Source organism: Prionailurus viverrinus, chromosome D3, assembly GCF_022837055.1.
Source record: "Prionailurus viverrinus isolate Anna chromosome D3, UM_Priviv_1.0, whole genome shotgun sequence".
NCBI classification, from domain to species: Eukaryota; Metazoa; Chordata; class Mammalia; order Carnivora; family Felidae; genus Prionailurus; species Prionailurus viverrinus.
Genome location: NC_062572.1, coordinates 33,447,753 through 33,470,440, shown reverse-complemented (window position 1 = coordinate 33,470,440; position 22,688 = coordinate 33,447,753). Strand labels below are relative to the sequence as shown.

The window sequence follows — 22,688 nt, the reverse complement described above, 5'->3', positions numbered from 1 at the left end:
GAAGACATCCGGATGGCCAACAAGCACATGAAAAGATGTTCAGCGTCGCTCCTTATCAGGGAAATACAAATCAAAACCACACTCAGGTATTACCTCACGCCAGTCAGAGTGGCCAAAATGAACAAATCAGGAGACTATAGATGCTGGAGAGGATGTGGAGAAACGGGAACCCTCTTGCACTGTTGGTGGGAATGCAAATTGGTGCAGCCGCTCTGGAAAGCAGTGTGGAGGTTCCTCAGAAAATTAAAAATAGACCTACCCTATGACCCAGCAATAGCACTGCTAGGAATTTATCCAAGGGATACAGGAGTACTGATGCATAGGGCCACTTGTACCCCAATGTTTATAGCAGCACTGTCAACAATAGCCAAATTATGGAAAGAGCCTAAATGTCCATCAACTGATGAATGGATAAAGAAATTGTGGTTTATATACACAATGGAATACTACGTGGCAATGAGAAAAAATGAAATATGGCCTTTTGTAGCAACGTGGATGGAACTGGAGAGTGTGATGCTAAGTGAAATAAGCCATACAGAGAAAGACAGATACCATATGTTTTCACTCTTAGGTGGATCCTGAGAAACTTAACAGGAACCCATGGGGGAGGGGAAGGAAAAAAAAAAAAAAAAAAAGAGGTTAGAGTGGGAGAAAGCCAAAGCATAAGAGACTGTTAAAAACAGAACAAACTGAGGGTTGGTGGGGGGTGGGAGGGAGGAGAGGGTGGGTGATGGGTATTGAGGAGGGCACCGTTTGGGATGAGCACTGGGTGTTGTATGGAAACCAATTTGACAATAAATTTCATATATTAAAAAAAAATAATAAGGACATGGCTTAGACGACCATAGTACAATTATCAAAATCAGAAAATTTAACATTGATCAATCTAATCCACAGTTTATAGTCAAATTTCACAAACTGTCCCCAAAATATGTCCTTTTTGGCTATTTTTCCTAACCCAGGGTCACTCACTGCATGTGTTGTCGTATCTCTTTAGTCTCCTTTAATCTAGTAAATTCCTTGGCCTTTGTCTTCCATGGCACTGACACTTTTGAAGAGTACAGGCCAGGTTTTTGGACTGCTTCATGCTTCCCTGGGTTCTACATACTTGGCAGGAATATCTGCATATTCCTTCTGAATCCTGAATTGTGAATTCCTTCTGAATTGTATCAGAAGTGATACTGTGTCCCTTTCAGTGCAATAGGAGGCACATGATGTTGGTTTGTCCTAATACTAGTGATGTTAACTTTGATCATCATAGCAGACAGATTCTAAGGTGCCCCTGTGATTGCCCCCCTCCTGATGTTCATGCCCTGTGTGACCCCTCCCTGAGTGGGGACAGAACCTGTGACTTGCTTCTAACCACCAGAATACAGTAAAGGTGACAGGGTGTTTTACAAGTATGGGGTTATGTTACCTAAGATGTAGATTCTGCCCTGCTGGAGCTTCCTCTCCCTTGCTGACTATGAGGATGCCAGTGGCCATGCTGGGGAACCCACATGGCAAGGAACCGCAGACAGCCTCAAGGAATTGAGGGCATCCTCTAGCCAACAGCCAGCAGGAAAATTAGGCTGTCAGTCCTACAATGGCAAGGACCTAAATGAGGCCAACAAGCACATGAGTAGGAAGTAGGCCTTCTGCCAAGTGGAGCCTCCAGGTAACCCGGCCCTCACTGACACCTGGATTAAAGTCTTACTGGACCCTGAGCAGAGGACCAGCAAAGCTATGCCCAAACTTCTGACTCACAGAAACTGTGATATAATCAATGTGTGACTGTTTTAAGTGGCTAAACTTAAGAAGGTTCTGCCAGATTAGTCCAGTGTATTATTTTTCCCTTTGAAATCAATATGTAAGTTCTGGGGAGCTCCTCTGAAACTATGTCAACATCATAGTCCTCATCAAATTTTCATCAGCTAGTCTTAATAACCACTGATGATTTTTGCCTAAACCAATTATTACTATGATATTTAGAAAATGATGCCTTCTACCCATCATTTCTTCCACATTTATTAGTTAGCAATCTAGTATAAAGAAGAATTTTCCCATCTCCATTTTTTAAACTCATGAATTATTTTATTCTGTACAGAATTAATCCATTGTCAATATTTATTCTTATGTTCAAGTATTCCTAGATTTGGCCAGTGGTAGCTTCTTCAAACTAACTCCTGAGTCCTTGTGACAAATCCTGTGTTGTTGTTTTTTAACATATTGAGGTATAATTCACTTACCATAAAATTCACCTAATTAAAGTGTACAATTTAGTCATTTTTTTTTGTAAATTTACAAAACTGCACAACCATCACCACAAACTTTCAAATGCTGATTTTGTTACCACTCCAAAAACAAACTTCATGTCCATTTGCAGTCATTCCCCTTCCAACTCCCAGCTCCAAGAAACCACCCATCTATTTTCTGTTTCTATAGATTTCCTTTTCTGGACATTTCCTGCAGATAAAATCACATAAAATGTGGTCTTTGCGGTCTGGATCTTGTTTACCTAGCATGTTTTTAAGGCTCATCCATGTTGTGGCATATGTTAAGTACTTTGTTCCTTTTTGCTGGCAAATAGTTACCCACTGTATGAATGAGAATGTGTACTCAATGTTCTGTGTACTTCCTTGGTTCCTGGCCTACCAAGATGCCCTGGGCTCATCCTGTACTTCCTGCCCCAGTCCTAGAATCAGCCATTTCTCCAAGGAACATGGCTACTTGTATTGGGGAAGGCTATTTAGAAACCAAGATCTGGATAGCTAGGTGTGCTTGATGCTACAGGGGTGGCCCTGCTGCCTCCAGACCCTTGAGCAACGTGTATGTATGTTTCTATAAACACATACACAGATATACATACATATAGACAAGAAAAGTTGAGCTACTTTTTGCTGCTTGCAGTTGAAAACATCCTAAATGACACAGACAGCAACATCAAAGATGAGATAATAATCCCTTCCTTTCTCTGGTTAGGAAGGAAACAGCAGTGAAAAACAGATTAGACGTTTAGTTTCATTCTGTTTCATAACTCTTGATATATATCCCTGAAAAGGCTTTCTTGAGCCTTTTGGCAGAGAAATCTTTTCCAAGCAATGATCCCAAAAGCTTGATGTTAAATTTTTATTTTTTTACTTCTCTCTCTAGAATTTTGCATACTAGGTACAAAACTGTTTCTATTAAAATACCCCATACCCCACCCTAACTCCTATCAATTCATATAATCCCTACCAATTCATTCTTAGTGAATAGTTAGTAAAGGGTAACTTCTCAGTCATGTTTTACTGTGACTTCACTCTTTGAGACTGTCATTCCACAAATACACTCCAAGTAAATGGAAAATTTTTAAATATTTTTGAGACATAGCCATGCTCAAAAGAAGATGAGCATTTCCATGGACCTGGAACAGAACAGAAAACAATAAAGGTATGCATCTATGGTCTCCTGATTTCTGTATCCAGAAGCAGCCAGGAGTTAGGGTCTTGTGCACAGCTGGAGACACAGAATCAGGTAAGGCTGGAGGAAATCTGTCCTGCCATGAAATAAGGCTGATGAAAACAGCAAGTACCATGTAGCCTACAATTTGTAGTAAGGGCACTGCTCAGCGACTGAATCTATGATATCTCAAACATCACTGTAGGATAAGCGCTCCAAGCCACCAGTATAAGCCAGGAATAGAAGAACATCAATGCCCTAGTTATGCATAAAGTCTTTCCATGGGCATCGGGAGTTCAAAAACCCATTGACATTGTAGGTAAACATGTTACTATATTTGCGTGTTTTCTTTTGGGGAATATTCCATACTCTTCATCAGATTTTCTTTTTCTGTTTTTGTTTTTCATCATAGACCCCTATACAGTAAAGGACCACTGCGCAGTACACGTGTGAGGTAACACATTGTAAACCACATGATAGCCTCCAGATAGTATGTTTAGTTCCGTCAGTTACTTCTTCAAATGTTTGACTGTCAAACAGTTTGTGAGCATTTAGGAACACAGTAGAAACTAAGTCTCTGCTCACCTATCAGCGGGGAAAGGGCTGAGCCAGAGTAAAGTATTTTCTGAACAAAGCCAGAGCAGATCACGTCACTGCTCAAGTCTCCCATAGCTGCACACCCATGTTCATAGCAGTACTATGCACAAGAGCCAAAGGGGGGAAGTAACTCATGTGACTACTAACACATGAATGGATAAACAAAATATAGTATACATGCGCAGTGTAATATTATTCAACCTTAACAAGGAAGGAAATTCTGATACACACTGTAAATTAATCTGGAGGTCATCATGCTAAGTGGAACAAGCCAGTCACAAAAAGATAAATAGGATCCCACTTATATGTGGGACCTAGAGTAGTCAAATTCACAGAGACAGAAAACAGAATGGTGGATGCCAGGAGCTGGGGGAGGATGGGTGGGGAGTTGTTTAATGGGAATAGGGCTCAGTTTTGCAAGATGAAAAGGTTCTAGAGATCTGCTGTACAACAACATGAATAGTAATATTTAACACTACTGAGCTGTACACTTGAAAATGGTTAAGATGATAAATTTTATGTTTAGGGAGGGGGTAGGGGAAAAGAAAGGGGCATTTATATGCCTACCTAGCTCAGGGCTACTCTCCTGGTCTAGCTTGTTTCCAGGGCTGCTCGCCTTACTAAAACAAGAAAATTATTTTCTCCCTTTAATTACCTGATTTTTATAATTAACAATCTAATGTTCCCTTTTATTAGTACTATACACATAATTAAAAGGCTGACTTACCCTCACACCTGCTGAACAATAGAATAAAACATGATTTTGTTAGGACATGCAACTTGCTTTTTACTTAGCTCAAGGTAAACAAATTTCAGAAACTATTTCAATTATCTTAGCAGTCACCTGATATAAGAACAGCACTGGATCTGACAGATCCACTACCATACTATAACTGTGACTCATGAAGTGGCTTCCACAAGAGTAAATTTCCGAGTTTCTAACTGCCTGAGTAACTTGTGACAATCACAAGGTCCTGTTTCTTGAAAATGGATTGTGCTAATTCAACAATATTCATGAAAAGGCTTTAAAAGCAATAGCAGTTCATCTTTTTAGAACAGGCTGTAACAGCTAACTTTCCCTTACATCTTATATTTCTTTCAAGTCACCTTCAATAGATGTTTCTCAGCTCAACCTGATTTCACTTTTCTCTCCTAGCTGAAAACTGAGATCCCTAAAGAGACTAAATGTTACGAGAATCAGCTACCGGTGGTTCTTGAATTGTGGCCAGGCCCTAAGGCAATGAGCACAGCTCTGGCTCCCCCACCCCTCATCTAGCTAGTCATGGGACTGGACTTGGGTCTGGATGGCCGAATGCAACAGACTGCTACAGAGTCACTCGTGACCAGTAACAAAGCAAAATGTGTGTTTCCCGTTTTAGAGTTTTTCACCTCACTGCACCCTCCACCCCCCACCCCCCGACAAATACGCCCATGATGTCTCTTTTATTGTTTTCATATTACAAAAGCAAAACGTACTCATTATAAATCCTAGAAAATACAAGCAATGTAAAAGAACATAAATCCCAGGGACAGTCACTGTTAACAGTTTACTGTATTTGTCCTGTGCGTATTTTTTAATAAATATTGGAGCATTTGGTACCTCCTGAATCCATTCCATTGTGCCCTCCAAAACTAATGGTCCCCTGTATCTTCATCTTCTCTGAATGATCCCTTCACCTTCTTGCTCTCACCTAAATCTAAGTCTCCCCAGAGGGCAACATTGGTCCTGGCTGTTCTTTCTTTGATAATTCTCAACCCTGGGACTGAAATTGGGGAAGATGTTCTTGCTTCCCCCAGATGTTTCCTCACACATTCTCCCTCTCTCCCTCCCTCCTCCTCAAAGCTCTCCAGGTTTGCTCCTTACATCACCAGTCCATATACATATACCTACTCTCCCTCCCTGTTGCTATCATTTATAAAGCCTCCAATTATCCCATCATAGCTCGATTTTAGCTTCCAGTTTCCTGTCAGTCTCTTCTCTTAATTCTTGGGTGATGTTAAATGACCCTCCCGACACCAGAGCCTCTCACTTCTGTGAACTCCACTCCTGTAATGTTTCCTCCACCTGACCTTAGGCACTCCCTGTCACAGTAATATCCCACACTCCCTCACCAGCAGTAACCGAAATGTTTCCATCACTTCAATTTCAAGGATCCCTCTCTTTGACAACCTCCCCTAGCTTTCTGGCTCAATCCTTCTAGTATCTGACTCTACTACTCTTTCAACCCCACCAGGACCTACAATCCATTGATCCTATATTCTTTCTACTCTCCCTCACCATTACTCTCATATTCCAACTTCTCCTTAAGAAGGTTAAATTCCAAGGTCCATCGTTATAATGATAAATCTTTCTGTTCCTTGCCTTCCTAGAATCTATGCAGTATACTTGAGAATATACATCTATTCTTTACTGTCAGCTAGCTAAGACCCTCACCATGATGTCCTTACTCCCCACTAAGCCTCCTGGATTTTTGTTAAAGATAATTCAAGACCAACACTTCTTTGATCCCTTCAAGTTTCTCATTTTTCAAGCATGTCTTTTCCTTCTTCTCCCTACTCCTTTTACTTACATGTGACTAGGAGCACTTCAAGAGTGACTAGCCCAAACAGAGAAGTGAAGTAAAATACACACCAGAAATACTTCAGCATGAACTAAAATAAAATAGTTCATTAATAATTTTCATTTTTTTAAGTTTATTTATTTTGAAAGAGATAGAGTTGCAGGGGAGGGGCAGAGACAGAGGGAGAGAATCCTAAGCAGGCTCCATGCTGTCAGCACAGAGCCCATCACAGGGCTGGATCCCATGACCATGATCCCAGGATCATGACCTGAGCCGAAATCAAAAGTCTGATGCTCAACCAACAGAGCAACCCAGGCGCCCCAATAATTTATACATTGATCACATGTTGATATAATGTTTTAGCTATACTAGTTTAAATAAAATATATTGTCAAAATTAATTCCTTTCTCCCTGAAAGAATTTCTTTCCTTGGTTTTTGTTTTAATAACAGGAGGCTGGGAAAGAAGATGGGGGATACTACATGCAATTAAAAGCAGAAACTAAACAAAATTTCTGTAATGCTTTGAAATTACTACTTTGATCTTCACATGAAATTGAAATTTTTAAGATGACATTTTTCAAAGACATATATATAATAATAAAGTACACTTAAGTGGCATTAAAACACAACATTATCAGGGCACTTGGGTGGCTCAGTTGGTTAAGTGTCTGACTCTTGATTTCGGCTCAGGTCATGATCTCACAGTTCATGAGTTTGAGCTCTGTGTTGGGCTCTGTGCTCTCAGCTTGGGATTCTGTCTCTCCCTCTCTCTCTGCCCTTCCTGAGTGGGCATTCTCTCTCATTCTCTCAAAATAAATAAACTTAAAAAAAATACAACTTTACCACAATCTGTAAAAGTTCAGCAAGCTGTAACTTAATGATTCGTGCCTTTTCTCAGTGCCCTATACTTCAATAAAGTATTTACACCCATAATGTTAACACCACATAACTGTATGCACACCAAATGATATATGTTTAAGTAATCTTGCTTTGCTTGCTTCCTAAAATGTTAACAGAGTGAAATAAAGTACCCTCTTCCTTTCATCTCCTGCCTTAAGAAGTCAGAGTTCAGTAACAGTTCATTTAAATACTGCTCCTTCCCAAAGGAATCTCCTTAGCAACATTTTACAGTTTGTCATGGGTTACAGAACTCTCTCCATCTCCCATTCTTTTTTTTTTTTTTCCTCCATCTCCCATTCTTAACCAGGCCTGTCTCCCTTCCAGAACAAAGAAATTTAAAACAGGAAACATAACTAGCTCTTTGAGTAGATACTTTAAAGTTTCGCAATCTCCCTCAATTCTTTTGCCAGCTCCTTCTCCCTAAGAATTCTGTTCTCCTCCAATCCCTTCCCTGCCCAAAGTCAAGTCAAGTCTGGTAAGATGGCCTCTCCTCTAATGCTACCTGGTAGTCCTTATTCAAGGCCATACATACTGGCCCAAACCATGGAACCCCAAGCCCATGTCACAAATACAGATTGTTGATCTGTTTTTAATTATTCCATTTCATTCTTTAACTTTTCTTTTAATTTTAGAGAGAGATTGTGTGAGCAGGGGAGAGGGACAGAGTAAGAGACAGAAAATCTTAAGTAGGCTTCACACTTAGTGCACAGCCCAATGACCCTGGAATCACGACCTGAGCCAAAATCAAGGTCGGATGCTCAACCAACTCAGCCACTCAGATATCCCTTCAATTTCTTTCTTGTGTAAGCTACAGAGCAGTAATAGATCAGTATATTTGAAAATAAAAAAGCATCAAATCATATAAATGATTGTCTTGCTCTTTTTTATTAGCTTGGTATTAACCACCTAATTTTATTAACTATGCATAAGGAAAAAATAAAATTCCAAGTTTAATAAACCAAAATGTATATAAATAACAGTTTAAGGAAATTGGTATTATTGCCTCTAGAGTAAAAAGGGAATATTTGTGTCCAAAACATATGCCAAATTAGAGCCAGTGCCCAGAGTCTTTCGTTTTATGCCCTACTCAAAAAGGTATCTTTTTCTCCTATCTCTTTTTCCTGGGATAGACAGTGAAAAACGGAGGCAGCCATGGAAGTACAAGGAAGGAGCTCATCTCACATCAAAAAAAAAAAAAAAAAAAAAGAATTAAGATTCACATTCATATAATCAACATGATCACCAATGCAAAATGAAGAGGCTGTACATCATGGTCTTTCTAATATGACTTCAATTACTTATAAGATATAATGGAAGGAGACACATTATCCTATTCCCAATCATCTACTCTCACCCACTACCAGCTTCTGTCCCATACCCACGCACTACCCAAGGAGAGTTTTACTTTTGCCAGCCCAGATTCTAAGCTGTCCACGGTATAGAATGGAGACTAGCAAGAGACACAGGATCAATGTCAAGGAAAAGAAGACAGGAATGGGGCAAGGAAAAGGACATCCCCTCTGTGATTCTGGACTCTTCATTTGGAGTGGAGAATCTTGGTATTAGCTGATGTGGAAAGAACAAAGGGCAGAGAGAAGAGAAAATGACAGAACTCCAGGAAAAGTGGGGTGGGTTGGGTGGCTTTGTTTGAGGGTAGGAGTAAGAGGAGAGTTCCAAAGTAGCTACATGGGATGAGGAAATTAAAAAAAAAAAAATTTTTTTAATGTTTATTTATTTTGAGAGAGAGAGAGCACATGCATGCAAGTGGGAAGAGGCAGAGTCAGAATCCCAAGGAGGCTCAACACTGTCAGCACAGAGCACGACATGGGGCTTGATCTCATGTATAGTGAGATCATGACCTGAACCAAAATCAAGAGTTGGATGCTTCACTGACTGAGCCACCCAGGCCCCCTGGAAAAAAAAAAAAAAAGAAATTTAAGGAAATTTTGATAATTTTTTTGGTGTTGTAACCTATAAGATAAATCCACTACAAGATCCTTTGAGAGATACGTTTTAAATACTTTTGACTGCTACAACTGTGTTTCTTTGCTACTCTGTTGTAGCTAGTGGGCAAGTGTTTGAATTCAAAAACTATGGGAAGAAGCGAGTGAAACTGGCAAGAAGCGAGTGAAACTATGGCTTGATCAAACAAGCTCACGTTCTGATCTCTTATTCTGTTATGTTGTATCATGTGCTACTTTTTGTTAAGATTACTAATAAATCAACAATTCTTTTTAAAAAATATTTTATAAAAGCAGTACTCTAGCAACATATCAATTCTTGAGGACAGCACTGCATTCCCTATGCTTAGCACAGAGTCTGTAAATGGTAAGTGCTTGACAAATGATGTCCGAATTAAGTCAAGTTTTACTATTTGTACCCACAATTCCTCCTCCCTTTCACAACGTTTTTCATTTACCTAAGATCTCTATTTATCCATGAGAATTTCCCCCCAGATAATAAATTCAAATGAAAGAGCAAAGGGCTTATTAATTACCCACAGTTGCAACAGCCACAATCTGCAAAACTGTCAAAGAACTTTTCTGTTGAAGAAAAATAAGCAGTCATGTCAGATAAAACCTCTATGATTAAAAACATGAGTGTTCAGCAAGTAAAGTCAGTCACAACTCCTAGTTTGAAAGCCATCTATACCTTTTAACTTTATATTCCAGAAAGTACTCTTGCAATAAAGTTGATATTCTACATATAAAATGATCCTCAGGGGAAACCAAACACAGCCCCAATTTCAGTTACAATGGGCCAAACTGAAGTCTGTTTCAACACACATAAAATTTACATATCTACTTGAAATATAAATTATATAAATATTGTCCCAAAAGTCTCTGATTTAACATTCAAACATTTAAGTATTCTCTCATAAAATTGATTTGAAATAAATTTTTAAATACCCTCCAACACTGAGTTCCATAAAAACAATTTTTAAAAAGGAAAGAGCAAAAAAGATGAAGTGAAAGGTATCCAAATTAGAAATGAAGAAAAAAAGCGATCTCTATTCACAAGATGACATGATCTTGCACATAGAAAATCCAAGGGCATATACTAAAAAACTACTAAAACTAATAAATGAGTTCAGCAAGGTTGTAGACACAAGATCATTATACAAAAATCAACTGTACTTTTATTTTTAAAGTTTATTCATTTATATTGAGAGAGAGAGAGAGAGAGAGAGAGAGAGAGAGAGAGAGGACAGGGGAGGAACAGAGAGAGAGGAGGGGAAAGAGAGAGAGAATCCCAAGCAGGCTCCACTTTGTCAGCACAGAGCTCCAATACGGGGCTCAAACTTGTGAACCATGAGATCATGACCTGAGCTGAAACCAAAAGCCGGATGCTCAACTGACTGAGCCACCCAGGCACCCCTCTACTTTACTTCTAAATACTTGCAATGAACAATCCAAAAATGAAATTAAGATAACAATTCCATTTATATTAGCATCAAAAAGAATAAAATACTTATGAATATATTTAACAGTGTAAATGTAAAACTTATGCTCTGAAAACTACAAAATATCATTGAAAAAACTGAAGAACATCTAAATAAATGGAAAGACACCCTGTATTCATGGATTGGAAGGTTTAGCACCATTAAGAGGCAATACTACCCAAAGCCATCTAAAGATACAACACTATCCATATCAGAATCCCAGCTAGCTTCCTTGTAGAATTTACAAGCTGATTCTAAAGCTCATATAAAAATGCAAGGCACCCAAAAGAATCAAAATAATCTTGAAAAAGAACAAGTCTGGGGGACTCACACTTCTGGATCTCAAATCTTACTACCAAGAAGTGGAAATCGATTAAGACAGCATGGTGCTGGCAGGACAATATAGAACTGAGAATCCAGAAATAAACCCACAGATCTATGGTCAACTGATTTTTGACAAGGGTGCCAAGACTATTCAATGAGGAAAAGAATAGTCTCTTCAAGAAATGGTGTCAGGACAACTGGATATCGACACATAAAAGAATGATGTTGGTCCCTTATTCACTTCATATTAAAAAAATAATTGGAAAATGGATCAAAGACCATCAAAATATAAGAGGCAAAACTATGAAACTCTTAGAAGAAAACACAGAGGTAAATGCTCATGATCTTGCTTTTGGCAACAGACTCCTAAGATACCAAAAGAAGCAACAAAAGAAAAAACAGACACGTTAAAACTGCATCAAAATTTAAAACTTTTGTGCTTAAAAGTATACCATCAAGAAATGAAAAGAAAGCCCAAAGAATGGGGGAAAATATTTGTAAATCACGTGTCTGATAACGGACTTGTATGTAGAATATATAAAGAACTACCACAACTCAACAATAAAGAGATAGCCCAATTTAAAAAGAGGCAAAGATGAACAGAAAAATGTACAAATAGCCAATAACCATGAAAACATGCTCAACATCATTAATCATCAGGGAAACACGCAAATCAGAACCAAAACAGATGCCATTTTACACCTACCAGGATGGCTAGAATCAAAAAGGCAGATAACAACAGGTACCAGTGAGGATGTGGAGAAACCCAAACCCTCAGATACTGCTGGTAGGAATGTCAAATGATGGAGCTACTTTGGTAAACAGTTTGGCAATTCCTCAAAGGTTTAAAACATGGAGCTACCAGTTGACCCAACAATTCTACCCTTAGGTATACAACCAAGAGAAATAAAAACTTACATCCACACAAAACCTTACACAGGAACCTTTATAGGAGCATTATTCATAATGGCCAAAAGGTGGAAGTGATTCAAATGTCCATCCACTAATGAATGGGTAAACAAAATATGGCATATCCATATAGTTGAATATTTAGCAGTAAAAAGGAATGAAGTACTGATACACGCTATAACACAGATAAATCTTGAAAACATTGTGCTAAGTGAAAGTCAGGCACAAAAGACCACATATCATATAATTCACTTATATGGAATATCCAGAATAGGCAAATCCATAGAGATGGGAAGTAAATTAGTTGTTGTTTGGGGTAGTGTAAGGGTACTAGGGAATGGTGGATGATAGCTAAAGGTACTGGATTTTCAGAGGTGACAAAAATGTTTTAAAAGTGAGTGTTGTGATGGCTGCATAACTCCGTGAATATACCAAAAACCAATGAATACACATTATAAATGGGTGACTTATATCTGTGAATTATATCTTGATAAAGCTCTCACTTGATAAAGCCCATCATCAAAAGACATTAGGGAACTGTCACAACACCAAGTAAAGTCCCTGATTTTACTGATAATGGGTTTTTTTACACCGTTTTTTTTTTTAACATTTTTATTTATTTTTGAGACAGAGAGAGACAGCATGAACAGGGGAGGGTCAGAGAAAGAGGGAGACACAAAATCTGAAACAGGCCTCAGGCTCTGAGCTGTCAGCACAGAGCCCGACGCGGGGCTCGAACCCACCGACCGCGAGATCATGACCGGAGCCGAAGTCGGCCGCCCAACCGACTGAGCCACCCAGGCGCCCCTTTACACTGTGTTTTATAGTATCTGCCAAATACAGTAAAAATCTCTACCAAATGGAGGGATGATGTCAAGAGACACCATCCTGGGGGCGCCTGGGTGGCTCAGTTGGTTGAGCGTCCGACTTCGGCTCAGGTCACAATCTTGTGGTCCGTGAGTTCGAGCCCCGCGTCAGGCTCTGGGGTGATGGCCCAGAGCCTGGAGCCTGCTTCCGATTCTGTGTCTCCCTCTCTCTCTGCCCCTCCCCCGTTCATGCTCTGTCTCTCTCTCTCTCAAAAATAAATAAATGTTAAAAGAGACACCATCCTGAACAATGGAAGCTCTCCTAATCAGCCGCTCTCTGACTGTCCATCTCACATTCCCCAGTCATTCTAGATTACACTGACTGGGCTCCATGACTACTACTAGCCATGAATGGACAAGCTACTCTTTAGGTCATCAGTGCATTTTTGCCCCCTACCAGGTGAGCCATATGTCTACCTTAAACATGCTTATGCTTAAATTTTGTCTGCAAGGTTTGTTCCCAAACCCATGTATGCAACAGCTCTTATGTGATTACAGTAACAATTTAATGAAATGATACATAAACCGATGAAATACAAATATATAAATATGCAAAAAATATAAGCAAACAGCAAATAAAGAATACACATCAAAAGAATAACCCTAAGAAATAGAAGAAAATTTCAGACAAAAATGTTTCTTCTCTTGAAGAGAAACTGGACCTATGTCTAATCTTCAATATGGTCTATAAGACCCAGCACCACATTGTCTTCCCTACATTTCCTACAACTCTCCCTAACATTCTCTATGCTTCAGAAAGCCTGGTGTTCTGTCAGTTTTAAAAACAGTTTGATCTCTTAAGAGTTCTCACTGTGATTCCCTTCTGCGTGGAAAGTTCTACCCATATATCTAAAACTTTCCCTCTGTCTGGCTAACTCCTTAAAGCCAAGTTTGTCTTTTATGCAAAGATACATGTATCTCTGAAAGCAGTACACAATATATGCTCAATGATTAAGTCAACTTTGTTATATAAATATGGGAAGACGTCTAAAAGAATAAACAGCCATTACCAGTAGATGGTAGGGTATGAAGTGTTTGTTACTTTCGTCTTCATATCTTTCTGCAATGTTCTAATTTTTAAAGTGAATATATAACATTTCTACAAAGAATAAAGGTACTTTGAAAAAGGCAATAAAGGGGAGCCTGTGTGGCTCAGTCAGTTGAGCATCTGACTTTGGCTTAGGTCATGATCTCGCAGTTCGTGGGTTCGAGCCCTGCATCAGGCTCTGTGCTAACAGCTCAGAGCCTAGAGCCTGCTTTGGACTCTGTCTCCTTCTCTCTCTGCCCCTCCCCTGCTCATTTATATTCTCTCTCTCTCTCTCTCTCTCTCAAAAAAGCAAACATTAAATAAAAGAAAAAAAAGCAATAAAAAAATCTAGCCCCTTCCCACCTTGATCTATCAGCATTGTAGTCTCTGTGCTGAAAAATACTGTTGTTGTGGTTTTTTTTTTAATTTTTTTTTCAACGTTTATTTATTTTTGGGACAGAGAGAGAGACAGAGCATGAACGGGGGAGGGGCAGAGAGAGAGGGAGACACAGAGTCGGAAACAGGCTCCAGGCTCTGAGCCATCAGCCCAGAGCCTGACGCGGGGCTCGAACTCACGGACCGCGAGATCGTGACCTGGCTGAAGTCGGACGCTTAACCGACTGCGCCACCCAGGCGCCCCTACTGTTTTATTTTATTAAAAATTTAAACTTTTCATTAAGGCAGATTGATATGGCTCCCTGATAAGGCAAATTATAATGAAAACCTTCTACTCTATTATCAAAGTACTTACAGGTGCTTCAGATTCCTATAGTGTAAACTTTCTACTCAGTCAAGAATACTATGTTTACTCTCAGATAATCTGAGCTATTCTGAAATCCTCTGCCAGACATACATATATAATTGTTATTGGTCTTCAAATATAGTAAAAACTATACAAAGGAATACTACCTGTATAAATTTTGTATCCTATGGTCAAACCACGTATTTAAGACATCTATGACTACAACACAGAAAGACATTTTGGTAATAAATGTTATGAGAAGAGGGAGGGTAGAGGGGAAAGAGAGGCAGGAAGAAAGAAAGGCAAGGAAGGTGGGTGAAATGAATTTCAAATATAACAAGTAACTAACAAAAAATGCCAGTCTCTATCTGATGACACATGTAATCCAAATGAGATTATCTATTTATCACACCATTAAACCTCACTACTAACCTCTACTAATATTCATACTCAGAAGCAGCAACTCAAAGGTAGACACAATTTACTCTGCAGACACACAAGCTAATTTCCAAACCATTTAAGTTGAAGTCAGCCAAAAGGCCATGTAAATTCAGGCACGTTTGGGGTTTTTAATCCAAAAGCACAGCAAGTAGAGTGTGAGCAGCCTTCCCATTTCTTTTGGTCTACTGACCAAGGAGAAAATGCTATTGTTACCTGCAGTTAATGGAGCCTATTCTTCCAATCTTTTTATAGAACATATATCATTATTTTAACTTCTTGTCATGCAATTCCATTTATAAAACCTTAAAGTAAGGTTTAAAATCCACTGAAAGAACAGATCTGACAGTAATTGTCTTTTTGTTTCTGCTTTAAGATTTAATTAGTTTGGTATCAAATACTAACCTCACAATCATTTAAACAAGCTCATTATGCAGCTGTAGTTATACACAAATGCAAATATTTTCATAAAAAATTACAGCTGATCCTTGAATAACATGGGGTTGAACTGCATGGGTCCACTTATACTGTGATTTTTCAGTTAAATACAGTACAATACTGTAAATGTATTTTCTCCTCCTTATGATTTTCTTAACATTTTATGTAACTTACTTTATTGTAATAAGACAGCATACAACATAAAAAGGATCTGTTGGTAAGGTTATTAGTAGTTAACTTTTTGGGGAGTCAAAGTTGCTCAAGGGTTAACTGAACATACTTCTTCAACTTACATTTTTAAGTTACTTTTGAAGTTAACTAAGGGCTATCAAATGTCAATTAAAAGAGGCATTACTCATCCCACGGTCACCATGGGTCTGCATGAACCAGAGATGAAATCAAAGGGCAGTGGGCTGATTTAGCTAAACACAAAATGGGCAACTTTTAAATGTTATACTCTGTGTTAAAGCAGCAAACTCCCACATACTACCTTTGGCAGTTTATTTTAGGCTGCTCAGGAAACATAAAAAAATTTCATATAATCCTGTTTGTGTCAAAAACTGTATGTAATCAAAATGGAGTAAGTCCAAGGCACTAGCTCTGATATATTTGGGCTCCCCCACAAAGCAGACTAATTCTAGTTAGTCTGGTTTCCCAGGAGGTTCAAATATATAGAACAATTCTTGAGTCATTCTGAGTAAGTTAGAATCAGACTACTTCACAAATTACTACACTACAGAACTCTATGTTCTGTAAACCTATGTTCGTCTAACCAACAGGGTTGAAGGTTCAGGGACTGCAACCATTCCTTTGCCCAGTTTACATCGAGCAAGAACACAGTCCCAGTTTACGTGGGGCAGGAACACAGTCCCTGGCTACACAATGCCAGGAATTGTAGTCACAGGTAAAAGACACATACAGAATAAGGAGACACAGCCATTTCACTGTCCCGAATGGGGCTCTAAACTAATTGCCAGCATTATGTAGATGCCTTACACTGCAGATAAATAAAGGCTGGATAAAGACAAACAAATTTAAGGCGAAGGGAAGTGGTTCTGCAACACACTGGCTATATGGCCTTGGGCAAGTTACTTAACCTCTTTATACCTCAGCTCTCATTTCTAAAATTTGTTTTTAAGTTAGTTAAGAGGATAAAATTAATGTCTACAGCAGTACTTAGCATACAGTTAGCTCTAAAGTATTTTTTTTTTAAGATTCAATGTGGGAATGAGACAGAATAAGTATTTATGTACAGTATATAGCAACTCTATTCCTAAGATGTGAACATGAATCTTTTATAGTTTCCCACAGTAAAGATTACATTTTCCTGCTCCACTACGATTTTTATAAACTAGCTTTATCAAGATTAAAGTACTGGCAAAACTTTATATAATGTTTTAACCTATTCCACTTAAAGCAGCTAATCTACCAAGGGAACAAGAGGATTGTTCTAGTTATTCATTTAACCTTCTTCCCTGCTAAAGGGAAAGGGCCTCAGTGCTTCATAGTTAGTGGTGGTTAATAGCAAACAGGGATGTGATAAAATTTGGAAAGCTGAAAACAACAATAAAAATGCCTCAATTAAAATACTTGAAAAATTCAAATCCTTTATGTTTTATTTTTAGCATTAAGTGCTTAGCAATTTTCTTCAAATATAAAAGTACAACCCACAAAATTATTTAAATAATGGCAGTAGGAAAAACTTGTAAAATGGGTAAAAGCTCCCTCAAACTGTGGAACATAACTGCCTCTTAGTACCCACAGGAACAGGTCAGTCATCAAGAGTTTATAAATGACCAGGCTGAGCTGTGAGCACTTCTAGAGAGGGAGAAGCAGGGGTAATGTACTGTTGAAATTATATGCCCTTCTCAAAATGAAAGGACAAAATACAGATCAGTGGTTGACAGAGGCAGGGAGTGGGGGAGGTGAGGGAATGACCACCAAGAGCCACTGGAGGAGTTTGGGGAATGACAGAACTTGATCGTGGAGTTGGTTAGCACAACTTAATGTTTCTCAAAACTCAAAGAACTATAACTGAAAAGGGTAAGTTTTACTGTATGCAAATTATACCTTCAAAAAATGGAAAAGAGATACAGGAAAAAATTAAATTGCCTATTAAAGTAAAAAACTTTGCAACGTCTTTTAAAACAAACTATATGAAAGCATTTGGGTGGCTCAGTTGGTTAAGTGTCTGACTTCAGCTCAGATCATGATCTCATGGTTTGTAAGTTTGAGCCTCACATCGGGCTCTCTGCTGTCAGTACAGAGCCTGTTTCAGATCCCCTGTCCCCTTCTCTCTGCCCCCTTCCCCACTCATGCACACTCTCTCTCTCTCTCAAAAATAGATAAAACATTAAAAAAAATAAAACAAACTATATGAAAGATTTCCCTTAATGAGTTCAAATACTGGAAAACACTAGTATAATCAAGTACACTAAAGAAATTTTCCAAACAGTGAGAAATAAGGTACAGTACTTGATATTTTAGAAACACTAAGCTATACTGAGGTACAAGATCACATGAAAGTTGACTGAACGCCTACTTATGGCCTCCTTGCTTTCTCTAAACTCATACTTTTGTTTGGTTTTTCTGAATACAGGAAAAGTATTAAAAAGAGAATTGTAAGTAAAACTAGAAAACAGTTCATAATATGATTTCTATATACTACAAAACCTATTAAAATAACATAGTTGAACACTTCGAGTTATACGTCCTGATGATGTAAAGGGATTCTGCTTTCCCTAGCAGTCACCTGAGGGTCCTAGTAGTCCATGAGCCTTGTTCAGGAAGATGACTTTCTCTGTCCCAGGAAACTATACACCTCTGAAGCTACATTCATTAAGCCAGGCTTTATGCTAAACTCTGTATTCACCCATCTCTCAGATGAGGAATCTTGAGGCTGAGAAGTGAAGGGAAAGGGTGGAGCCAGAGCTGGGCCCAAGCACAAACACCGAACATATGGGCTCCTGGGGCGTGAACTTGCACTGCAATGTGGAGCAAGCAACGTGCTACTCCACCTTATCCAGGGCCCTTCACAGTTCCACTCGCCTACAACTTGTTAGCAGCCCTTACTTTGGTCTGCACTTAATGCCAGAGCGTGATGAGCATTTCCTCTCAACAGAAGACCAATGAAAGCGCAAAAGAGGCTCTAGCAATCACCGTTCTGATCCAGGATAACCTCATTCTCAGAAATGACCCTGTCATCTTATGGACAGAAAAGACTGGCTTAAATCCTTATTATCAAGGAAGGATTCCCTCAATTTCCCATGGTCTTACTCAAGACTGTGGTTTTACTGCTCTCAGCCTTCAATTCTGTTTCTCAGGAAAAAATACCCACTATAACCACACTGCAGAGCCCAGCAGCTCTCAGACTGTGACCCTTTTACACTCTAAAAACTACTGAGGAATCCAAGGAGCTTTTGTGTATGTGAGCCATAATCTACCAATATCTCTTGTATCAGAAATTAAAACTGAGAAATTTTTTAATCACTTAAATCACTGAAAAATATTAAATATGTTAATATAAGTAACATTTTTATGGGGGAAAAACTCTATTTTCAAAAAAAAAAAATGAGAAGGGTGATACTGTTTCACATTTTTCTAAAACTATTGAAGGTCATGCTTAATAAAAGCTGGCTAGATCTTGCCTCTGCTTCTGAGGTGTGGTATGTCATAGGTGGCCAAGGAAAATACCACTGTATCCTTGAGAGAATCAAAGTAAATAAAAGGGCTGGTAATGTCTTAGTATTACTTCAAAAATAGCTGGATCTTGAATGGGTGTCAGGAACACACACCCCCACCCCCGAGTCCTCCCACCACACTTGGAGAACCATCATTCTAGTCAAGCCAAATGTAGTCTTACATCTAGTTACAGCATATATCCACTCTCTAACTTGGATTCCAGCCTATTCCCTCCTGCTTCCTTACCACCGCGACCCCCCACCTCCCCAAGTACCATCGTTCCTAAAAAATAAAACTTCTTACTTAAGCTGTACCCTCTTTCTCTCAAGCCACCAAACTTCTTGAAACAGTTCCCGTTGCCTCTACTGTTCCTTCATTTTATGATTTTAATAAATAAAGTAATACGTTAAGACATTCTAATTTTAAAAAATTCAAACAATATAGATAAATCCCCACCCACAATTCCAGTCTCTTTGCCAGAGGAAGCAAGCACTGTTACCCCTAGAAAATACCCCAAGTCTATTTTGTAAACTAATCAGATTGATCTTATCTTCTTGTGATTTTTTTCCTCTTTAAATGATTATTAAAAATCCTGAATGAGAGTTCTGTTTAGATTCCAATGCTTCTGGTTACCCAAGGTGTAGGTCAAAGAATAAGTGCTACTAATTAGGAGACAATGGAGATAAAATGAGTGATGTTCCTATACAAAACAAGTACTAAACAAAATGCTATAACCATTCAGATTTTATGGCAACACAACATAATAAGACAGAATAATGAGACCTTGACATCTTGACATATATAGTGTCTTCAGGGTTTGTATAACATTTTCACATATATTTGCTCTTTAAAATTTCACAACCCATGAAGTTAATAGGAATTATGATTAACATTTTACAGATAAGATAGCCAAAGTTCTGGGAGAAAAAAATTACTGCTCAAAATTACATACCTAGAAAGACGCACACCAGAAACCACAGAGAGAAATTTTATCTTCTGACTCCAATCAAGCCCCACTTCTTTGTATTACTCAAAAATTCTCACAATAAAAAAAAATTTTTTTATTACGTTCTTGCCTATTTTTTGAGCTAATTTGGAAAAAAATTATCTCTACTCCCAAAGCTGAAGACACAAAAATAAACCATAGGGGCATCTGAGTCAGTCAGTTAAGCGTCTGACTCTTGATTTAAGCTCAGGTCATGATTTCACAGTTGGTGAGTTTGAGCCCTGAACTGGGCTCTCTACTCATGGTGCAGAGCCTGCTTGGGATTCTGTCTCTCCCTCTTTCTCTGCCCCTCCTCCGCTCACACTCTCTCTCAAAATAAACATTTTAAAAAATAGTAACTTCTGAATGCAAAAAAAAATTATTTTTGCTTCTTTATTATATAATACAATCCCTTAGAAAGCTTGCATTTTACTTAAAATAACAGTTGAAATTTACTAAAACCTATAACAGTAGACAGGTTATCAAATTAAAAAAAATAACTTCTTAAATCCTTTATTTAGTCATTGCCATTAATAAATACCCAAGATTCCTAATGTAAAGATGTACAGTTCCTAAAAAGAACACCACATATACATACTTCATGGATGCTACCCTTATATTTCAGTGTTACCCTTGAAATTCCTGCAAGGAACACAGGGAATCACATGGAAATTCCTTAAAATTCACAGTCAGAATTTTGAACTAAATTATTAAAAAGTACTAAATCTGTTTATACAAATAACAAAGCACTTAATTCATTATTAATCTTACTAGAATACTGTTTCCAAGCCCCTGTTTTTTTCCTACACCAAGACAGGTCCAGAGGATTCCAACACGTTTAAATGATTATGACACATCAGATTGGATTATGAAAAAAACTGAACTTAAACTATTTCTTATTAAGGGCTCTGAATCTTAGCATCTCAATTTTGCAAATAATAACATGGGAAAATTTTAAAACCATGATTAAACTAATCTTTTTAACACACCCTAGACTTTTAAAAATATGGGCAAGGAGTGGGGCGCCTGGCTGGCTTAGTCAGTGGAGCATTTAGCCCCACATTGAGTGTGGAGATTACTTAAAAATAAAATCTTTTAAAAATATATAAAGAAACAATATAACTGATTTTCTCCACATTTTACTCTTCTTAAATGTAAAAGATATACACCTGCTCTCAACATATCCTTGTCAGAAGGCCAAAAATCCATAGTGATAGTTCAATACTTAAGTTAGTCTAAAGAACTGCAAACCTGCTTTACCAACAAATTTTTGAGTGTTTCTCTTACCTCTGTCTCTGTACAATGTGAGTATCCCAATTTACCTGTAATAAAAATACAAAAAGTTACTTTCAAAGGATTTTAGCTTTTTCATACTGATAAAAATATCTCAGTTACTCTGGCATGGCTTCATTATATCTATGAAAAGCTATGCAAATAAAAGATGCTAGAATGACCAAACATTGTAGAAAGTCCTGCTTAGGGATTTGTTTAAATAGGACCAAAACAAAGTAATAGAAAGATGGGAAGAATATATTCAATTATAATAAGATCTAAAACACACACACATATTTAATATGCATATATACAAGTTAATGAAAGTAAAATACAAATATTTTTATCAAAATCTTAATTTATTTTAAAAATATCTTAAAATACGTTAAATGTATTTAAAAGGTACCTTTTAAAATCCTCTAAAATACCTTCAAAAAATCTTTAAAGACTCTTGGGCTTCTTTCCAAACATATATTCCAGCTTAAAGGTACAGTGATCATTTCAATGAAAGCATAAATGTCTTAAACTAATAGTTTCTTTAATACATGATGGTTGTTTTTCTTTGATTAATGATTAGACAAAACCACATAATTAACTTAGTAATTTTTCCAATAGAGGATCACCTAATCGATAACTAGAATTGAACAATATTTGGCTGCAGCAACATTTTCTCTTCATCACTGAGACTGAACACCAAGGAACATGTAAAATTATATATTTCTTTCACTTTGGATGAATAAAACATACTTTTTCAATAAAAAACACCTATCTTAAAGATCACTTATTAAGTAGTTTTAACAAAAAGAACAGGTTACACATTTATATTGGGTACTAAAAAATGTAATTTCCCCAGTCCACACATCTTAAATCTCATTGTCCTCACTTCAAACATACATTAATCTCTACCTCCTTTCCTCCAATAACATTATCCTTCCCCCTAACTGCTTCCTCTCTCCAGGCTATGACCCCCACACCTAGCCCTAACCCACAGTGGTTGTTCCATCAGTCTGTGTTTTTTCTTTAATGCTTAATGAGAATTTATACACCTTAGAGTTTATGATATCACACACACACACACACACACA

The 22,688-nt window shown here is 37.9% G+C and overlaps 1 protein-coding gene across 6 annotated transcripts in view; it reads right to left on the bottom strand.

Moving 5' to 3' along the window:
• The window catches only part of SPIRE1 (spire type actin nucleation factor 1), a 209,775-nt gene that overhangs the window by 165,091 nt on the left and 21,996 nt on the right, over positions 1 to 22,688 (bottom strand). For all 6 annotated transcript variants that reach the window (XM_047827151.1, XM_047827152.1, XM_047827156.1 and 3 more), the window contains exon 2: positions 21,619 to 21,653. In XM_047827151.1, the coding sequence (XP_047683107.1) occupies positions 21,619 to 21,653 (35 nt within the window). The remainder of the gene's footprint in view (positions 1 to 21,618; positions 21,654 to 22,688) is intronic.